Genomic DNA, 8,471 nt, shown 5'->3' with positions numbered 1-8,471 from the left:
CCTCCTCCCCGGCTATCTTTGTCTGGCTGGCAGCACCCCGCTGCAGCCCCGCGCCCCTGCCCGCCGCCGCCGGGACGCGCAGCTGCTGCCGCCGGTGCCCGGCGCCGTTTGCTGCTCGGGCAGCGCGGCGGGAAGGGCCGGGAGGCGCCGGGCGTGAGCCGCCCCCCGTGCCCGAGCGGGGCCGCGGCCGCCACCGCCACCGCCGGCTCCGGGCGTGAGCGCCGCCGGCCGGGCCGGGCCGGGCCGGGCCGAGCCGAGCCGAGCCGAGCCGTGCCATGCCCGGGTGCGGGGCGCATCGCGAGGCTGCCACAGGCTGCCGGCACCGGCGCCGCTCCTGCCGCCGCCGCCGCGCCATGGTGTGAGCCCGCTGCCGCCGGGGACGCGCGGGCACCACCGGGTCACCCGTGACACACCGAGCCCGGAGCCTCGGGGGAGCCGGCCCCGCACCGCAGCGCGGGGAGACGGACCAGGGACAGACCGCGGCGCCCCTTCTCCTTCATCCTTCCTTTCCTTCACCCCCCTTTCCCCCCTCCTTCTCCTCCCACCACCCATCCATCTATCCATCATCCCCCCCGCCAACCCCTCCCAATGCTGAAGAGTTTCAACCCGGCGAGGCTGGAGTGAAGAAGGGAAGGGCGGAGGGGAGGAGAGGAGCGGAGCTCCGCGCAATTACAGCTGCTCCGGGGAGGGGGAGCGGCCTCGCGATTATTTAACAGAGAAGAAAAAAATCTTTAAAGGAAAATAAAAAAGAAGAGACGGGAAAATGGCGAACGATTCTCCTGCAAAAAGTCTGGTGGATATCGACCTTTCCTCCCTGCGGGTGAGTGCCGGGGCGGGGGCGGGGGCCCCCCGGGGCCGGGGCGGTGGGGCGGGAGCGGCCGGGCCGGGGCTGTGGGCTCGGGGCTGTGGGACCGGGCCCGGGCCGGGGTTCGGGGCCGCACGGGGGGAGCCTCCCGCGGGGGCGGGCGGGGGACCGCGGCCCTGGGCTGCTTTTCCTTTGTTTGCATGTATTGGCATGTGCGTGGAAAAACAGGGCGCAACAGCTGCACGCCGCCAGCAGCCGGGCTCGCCGGCTGGGCTCTGCCCGCAGCCATCGCCTGGACACAAATGTAACCCCGCTTCTCTTCTCCCCTCTCCTCCCCCGCCCCCTCTGCCCCTTCTCCCCCCAGGATCCCGCTGGGATTTTTGAGCTGGTGGAAGTGGTTGGCAATGGCACGTACGGGCAAGTCTACAAGGTTCGTGTCAGAATTTCTTCTCCTTTCATTGTTGCCGGTTTGCAGAGGGCCCCGGGGCCGGCGGCGGGCTGGGCACGGGGCTGAGGGCGAGCCGCCCACCGGCGCGGTCAGGGGTGGGACAAGCGCTGCCCGTGTCATTGTTGCTGGCCTTGTCAAGTTTGTCAGCCTCTCGGCCTCTGCCCTTTCAGATGGGTGCAAATTACTCTTCCAGGTAGCCATCCTGTAATGATGAATATACACCCTTATTGTCCTTATTCTTCCCTGTGCTCCCTCCAGAGAAATGATCCAACCCAGTGGACGCTGTCAGAGCCTGGCTGGGTTATACAAACACCTCCACAGGCTTATTCCGCTCTGCTGCTGGAAATCCTTATGGAAGTTGCTGCAGCTGCAGTGACTTTAGACAAAGACGTTGGCCTTAATTAAAATTGTCACCCGGTTTCCTTGTTGGAAATCCTTTAGAGTGTTGAAGCTGTGGAGTTGGGGGCAAGTGCATCTGATGGGCTGTGCAGAGATGAGAGGTGCAAGTGTCAATAATAAGTGATCGAAGCTGAGAAGCTTTTGTTGTGAAAATCAGAATTCCCAGAATAACCTGTTTGACAAGTGTATGACTTTAAAAAATAGAAATCAGAGAGTGCCCATGTGGGTGTGAAACTAGCCTACTTTTTTATTTTTTTCTTTTTTTCCCCTTTAGTGTGCAGTCAGTGGAACAAACAAATCTTGAGCTTGCATGACTTTGCAATGAGTGCTAGCTACCAGGATGACTAATTATTCACACAGAATTAATACTTGGCTGAAGGTTGAAGGCTCTAAACTGTAGAAGTGCAAGATGCATTTGGAGAGAGAAAGAGAGAGATGAAGATGCTTTAGCTGCTTGTCTGTTTTTTCGGTTGCTTTTTTGTCGTTATTTTGTTTTGTTTTTCCTTTTGCTTATAAACAAGGGAGTGTAATTGGTGAGTTTCCCTGATGGCAAGATACTGCTGCTTGCAGCTCCAGTAACTAAATAAAGCGCTTTGGTGCCTCTTCTGCAAATGAAACACATGTCAGTTTGTTTTGAGGGCGTGAACCTCAGCCTTCCTGATGGAGAATTAGTCTGCCTGCGCAGTGTATTAGTTGCATTTGAGCTGGAATAGCCAGGCTGCTGCTGTTGGTATAAAGCTGGAAAAAAGAATGTGGCTCAAAAGGCCATAGGAGAGGGGGAAGATGAGTAAAAAGCTGCACTTTGACACAACATTGACCATTTAATTTTTTTTCTGCTATTTGAAAGGACATATTTTTTTCTGTAATCATTTGCTCCCAGAGCTTGCATCATCTGAACCCTTATTAAAAAAAATAAATTAATTGGGTGTGAATGTGTGACTTGAAACTCTCCTGTTAATTATTGCAATTCAGTGCATTGTTTCTCAGTGTACTTGTTAATGCTTTTGAGTTAATGAGCAAAGTTCTCCTTAGTTTAATAGCTCCAACAATCGAAATTTTAAATTTTGTTTTCTCTAAGTAAGGTAGAGCTCTCCTAGAACAGTTAGCATTAGAAAAGAAACTGAGTGCATGCATTTATTGTCTGGGAAGAGTTGAATGAACACCTGAGGTCTAAGGGCATGGCTGTCACTGTGATAATGGGGAGCAACAGGCAGTCTCCTTTCTTGCTGTAGACCCTGCTAGACAGTAATGGATTGACAGGTGTTTGGGTTGGCATTGCTTCTTCTTAGACATTTGCCCACATTTGTGTGCGTACACTGATAATGTGGACACTTAGCAGGGCTGTATGTAAATAAATCATACCAAACCAAAAAAACTTCCTTGCTGCGATAAACATCTTTCTTTTTAAACTAATGAAGTTATGTAAAAAAAGTAGTTGTTGCAATAGTATTTAACTTTTCTTGGCCACTTTTTTGCTAGGAAAAGTGCTCCAGGGACACCCAAAGATGAGACTGCATGTGCGTGTTTTGAGGGCTTTCGTAGGAACTGCATAACCGAGGGAAAAACGTGTTTACTCTGTGTTTGCTTGTTGCCTTCCGCTTTCCTCCTACCCAGAAACCACTTCTTGAAATCCCTCTTCCTGGATTTCCCTTCTAAGCGGTCTGTCATCCCAAGGGGCTGGGGGTGGGGCTGTGGGTTGCTTTTGAGGAGCCGAGCTCGGAGATGCAGTTTGATGTAGTTGCACATTCGTGTAGAGCATCAGCGATGATGTCACCCGGGCGCGGGATTGGCTGGCTACCTGCCACTGCGGGAGGACACGGCGGGAGCGGGGCGGGCATGACGTTATCTCTTTGTCTGCCTCACACACCGCCCATGGTGCCCAAGGTCCCTTGCCTGCCTGGGGAGTCGGCCTTCTACCAGCCCTGGGAAGGGGACTGCGCCAACCTGTTGAAAAGCAGAAAATAGTCCTGTTTTTCTCTTCCTTGCCTAAGCTGAGCTAGCTGGAAATAGCTCATCTATCTGGCTAGTGATATTTCTGTAGCTGCTTCTACCTTAGCTTTTTATTTAGCTATATATAGGTGTATAGATGTCTTTACCTGTATGAAATGTGAGGGCAGCCCTGGGATGTTTGGCACCTGAACCCAAGTGGAGTTACTCCCACATTTTATGCATTAAATGCGTTGGCTTTGGTGGAGTGTTACTGTGGGCCTGGGACCTCAGTGGTGAGGCGGTAAAAATATTAAGTTTTATGTTGCTGTGCTTTGGAGTGATGGCTTTAAACTGAGAGTAGGTTTGGATTAGATATTGGGAAGAAATCCTTTACTATGGGGGTGGTCAGGCCCAGGGAGAAGCTGGGCAAAGAACTTGTGCATACCCCATCCCTGGTTGGATGGGGCTTTGAGCAACCTGGGAAGTCATGGCAGGGAGTTGGAACTAGATGGCCTTTGCGGTCCCTTCCAACCCAAACAGTTCTGTGATTCTATGATTCTGATTTCTATGGAGTTTATATTACTTCCGTCTCGGTAACCTTGCTTACACCTCTCCGGTGTGAAGAAGCCTTATGTGTCAAGAGCAGCTTGTTACACAGCGGTGAATTAATGGGGGGAAGGAGGTTCCCCTGCCCTTGGTAGGTAAAGGAAAGGGGTGTTTGGGGAACCCTTTGCCCAGCACAGGGAAAGGAGCAGTGGGGATTGGCTCATTTGTCCGGGGCCAAGCGGAGCTTCTCTAGTGCTGCTCAGAAATCCTGGGGGATGAGAGGTGTTTTCCCTTTCGTAGTTGTTTCAGAACCCGAGAAGGGTGGCGTGGAAGTTGCATCACTTAGAGGGAAAGCAAAGGGTTAAACGCTGCCAAGTCCGGCCGGCAGCCTTTTCTCCGAACCGCGGCGGGACGGACCGGCGCAGAACCCCCGGGTCGGTGGTTACAACGCCTTTAAGGAGTCCAGGCCAGTGCTGGCGTTGGGAGGGAGGAATTTCCCTTGGGTAGGTCGGTATCAGCTGGCGGGAGCGGGCGGCGTGTGCGGGCTGGCCCGGGCCGCGCCTGTGCCCGGGGGAGCCCCGGGCCGTGCCCCAGGCTGTGCCCGCCGTGCCCCGGGCTGTGCCCCCGCCGGCACCCCCGTCCCGGGGCGGGCGCTGTCAGCTCCCCGCGCCTGCCGCCCCTTCTGCCGCCGCTGGGACGGCGCACGGGTGCGCTGCCCCTCTCCTTCCCTCCCGAGTCAGTCCCCGCTGCCCTGTGCCTGGGACTTGTAGCCAGCTCCCGATTGATCGGCTGCCTTAAGGGCTTTTTTTGATCTTTTGCAAGTAGTGGGAGAAGCATTTTTGGCATTGCTGCGGTTAAAATTCTAGTTTTTCACATCCAGCAGTAAGCTTAATATGAAGTTTGGCTTGCACCAAAGGAGAACACTCCTGAAATTTGTCTCAAGATAAGGTCTGAACTGAATGTCTGCTTCCCTTCTGTTTTTTTATTTTTTTATTTTTTTTTTTTTTTATTTTTTTTTTTTTTTTTAATGCAAAAATGACCTGTGACCTAAAGAAAATTGGTTAATACTTTTGAAATTTTAAAATCTCTATCATCACATCATTCATAGGGGCATAAAACTGTAATTTCGCCGTTGAGACTGAACTCTGTTAACTTGCTCAGTCACTTTCTCTTTTGTTGTGTGTCTGTTGTTAAAGGCATCTCACACTTTAACCATTGTGAGTGTGCTGTTACGTCTCACAGACCACAGATGTTGTAATTCTCCTGTGGCAGCAGTGACTTGGGTGGAAGGATGTATTTGTGGGAGTTCTGAGGTATAACAGGAGTGCACCAGAAAGATGAGAATTAGGGATGATACTCCTAATTGCCCTCAACCCAGGCTGGAGTGACTTTCTAAGAGCCTTGTAATAGTTAATTCATAGTGAAGGCGTCTTTTGTTGATCTATGTTACAGCCTTCCAAAACTGCATGTAAATGATGTGTATTGTCTAACTGCTGGCTCGTAAAAGGAAGTGATGTAAGATGTGATCGTTTAAATGCTGATTTGAAAGTAAATTAAAACTTGGCTAAATGTTTTCCCACGCTAAGGATACCCTATTTTTGTCTTAATGGACTTTCTGTCTTACAAGGTGACTGTGTTGGGGAGGGTAGGAAGATAGGACAGTTCTTGGTATTCTCTAGTAACTCAGTTAAGGGTGTTTTTTCCGCTCTCTCTCCCCTTTGTTTCTCTCCCTGCTAAAGGGACATCATTGTGGATTCAAATGATTTTGTTAAACATGAGTACAATTCCAGTCTTATCACTATAAAGACAAACTGTACTGGGGATCAGTGAGGTCACTGGCTGTCAGGAACTGGTCCAGACCAGCTCTCTTAAGTATGAATTGCACTTCTTCCCTTAGTCCTCTGATTTTTTGTGGATTGTGTTGCAAAGTGAGATCTTGCCGTTTTAAAAATCATGAAGGACCAGGCAGCAGCTGGAATATTGGCATTTTTTTGGGTCCTTCAGCTAGATGTTTACTCTTCTGTCCTCCCCTAAACTGGCTGAACTTTTGACCAGTTCTCCATCACCCAAATCCTTCTTAATTAAATATACAAAAGCTAGGCAGGTGGCCAGTGGGGATTACTGATATTTATTTTTATTAAAAAAAAAAGAAAAAAAAAAAAAAAGAGAGAAAAGAAAGCAATGTGCCAGTTGTGGGTAACCACATGTCCCTCTTGTTCTTCCTCCCCCAGTCCCATCTGTTTGTTTGCAAAATGTGGGGGTTTTGCAAACTCCTGGAGCAGGGACTCCTTATTCTGAACTAATAAGAAGAGGACCCAGCACTCTGGGACTTGGGTGCAGGGCTTTGAGGTGATGGATGTAACAAGATCCAGCCCAGAGTTTTGTGCTGACTCGTAGAAATTTTTTTCAGCCTTCTACAGGAAGATATTTCAACTGGTGTGGATAAAATTTCAGTTGAAATCATCTGGTACTCTCTTTTTGTTTTTCGCATGTGTGGGCTCTCTCCCCCTTGGCAATGGTAGGGGTCGTTTCCCTATGTTTGTATGGGTGGATGGTTTTTCCCATCAAGGTCTCTTCTTCTTGCCCTAGGCATGAGGAAAGTGAGCTTTATCTGTAAGGCCTGGAGTGGGGGTTTTTAGTCGTTTTGGGATAGTGAAGGAAGGACAAAACAAGGAATGTACACCTTCCATTCTTTACTTAATTTTTTTTTTCCTAGCAATGTCATGTAGTTTGTCAGCTTCCTAGCAGCAGAGCCTTGGCTTGATAGTGTGCAGAAATCCTTCTTTTGGTCGCTGTGATGATGGCAGGTCTGCACCTCCCACCCAAGGGAATAATGTACAGGAGTGTCCCCAAAGGCAATGCAGCATTATAAGAGGTGCTCACCCTTTGCATTTCCTTGCCTTCAGCATATACATTTTTTAGTATAAATTTTTGGACTAGAATGCTAGCTAACTTTTCTCATGTGGTCTAGCATGTGTTTGTATATACACATCATGTTCTAGTAATCTTTTCAAGTGGTACTTGCTGTTGCAAGAGTGGTTTTAGCCTGGTGCGTTGTATACCTACCTTCCTGAGATGAGTTTTCTGTGGAGAAAAGTGGTATTTTTGCTTTTTCCATTTTATGTTTTTGATTGTACTCTGGCTCCACCAGGCTTTGGATGATGTTGATATTTAAGCTCAATAGCACTGACTTGCACAATGTGAGCTTGACTGTAGTCAAAGTTACGGTAAGATCCTTATCTGCATCGTTACTTTAGGTCTCAGCCCACAGAAAGTGGTGGAAAGAATTCAGCTTGCTTGAACAGAGGTGGATTTGGGAGGGGATCTCATAGCTTTGCACAAGAGTTCTCTTATCAAATACTTTATGTTTGTAACATTGTGGGTCCCTGATTATTTCTCAGGTTATCACAGGCTCAAGGAACGATACTGTTGGCTCTAAAATCAGACAACTATGGGAAGGAGGAGGAAAAAACTCACAATTGTACATACCTCTTGGGAACCTTGAGGCAGCTTTGATTGTAGAGGGCTTGGGGATTTTGACATTGCATCTCAATACTATTTCCAGAGTGTATTTTCTGTCTTGGATGCATTGTGAACCATTTTCACAGAGGCACAAAATATGACAGTAATTACAAGCTGTGGAGCACTGCTGAGTGGCCAATACGCAGTTACGAAGCTCACAATACCTCCACCTAAGCCTCATTCCTGGTCCCCTGTCATGTCCTGAGCAAGGCTTGATGGTATCCCCTCCAAGGCGGCCATGGGACCCTGTAGTCCTAACTCATGTGGTATATATTTCAATGTTAGAAAAAGGACAGAGCAGCTTTTTGAAAGAGGAGCTGAGACTTGACTTGAGTTACTGACTGGAGACTTGATAGTATTGCTGGCAAAGCACTCCCCTGCTCTCCCAGGCTTTGCTGTCCTGCAGCAGAGTGAAATCTGCTGTTCTGAGTGTAATGAATAATTACAATTTGACCTCAGTGGTGTTGGTTTTAATTTGCTGCTGATTGGGAAATCTGTGAAAAGCAGCGCTAAAGAAGGATGAAATCACAGGGATTGGGAAGTGGAGATACTCAGCCTTTTAGAGGATTTGCCCTTTTGAGTCACATAAGGATCAGACAGAGATATGGATGGAGTAAGCTTCTCCCCACTTAGAAATTGGTGCAGCTAAGTCCTATGTCTAATGCCCTGTGCAGCTCAACTGTGGGAGCATGAGGGGTGTTGACATCTCCCAAAAGTTCTTCTATGGCCTCCTGTTTGACCTTGCGTCATAGTTGCAAGTGAAGGATGAAATCTATGGGAAGATATGGAGTTAGGAAGAGATAGGAGCACAGTTCAGAGAGA

The 8,471-nt window shown here is 49.2% G+C and overlaps 1 protein-coding gene across 9 annotated transcripts in view; it reads left to right on the top strand.

Moving 5' to 3' along the window:
- Positions 1-473: 473 nt before the first annotated feature.
- MAP4K4 (mitogen-activated protein kinase kinase kinase kinase 4) overlaps positions 474-8,471 on the top strand; it is a 159,796-nt gene continuing 151,798 nt past the window's right edge. For 4 of the 9 annotated variants that reach the window (XM_083854862.1, XM_083854858.1, XM_083854864.1 and 1 more), the window contains exons 1-2: positions 475-820; positions 1,170-1,235. In XM_083854862.1, coding sequence (XP_083710988.1) covers positions 764-820; positions 1,170-1,235 — 123 coding nt within the window. In that variant the 5' untranslated portion in view covers positions 475-763. Of the gene's footprint in view, positions 821-1,169; positions 1,236-8,471 lie in introns of all 9 variants that reach the window. The other 5 variants (XM_083854860.1, XM_083854854.1, XM_083854856.1 and 2 more) reach the window with 3 other exon arrangements.

Source organism: Zosterops lateralis (genome assembly GCF_965231275.1).
Source record: "Zosterops lateralis genome assembly, chromosome: 2".
Lineage (NCBI taxonomy): Eukaryota > Metazoa > Chordata > Aves > Passeriformes > Zosteropidae > Zosterops > Zosterops lateralis.
Note: the sequence above shows the minus strand (reverse complement) of the source record. Positions and strands in the feature narration are given on the sequence as shown.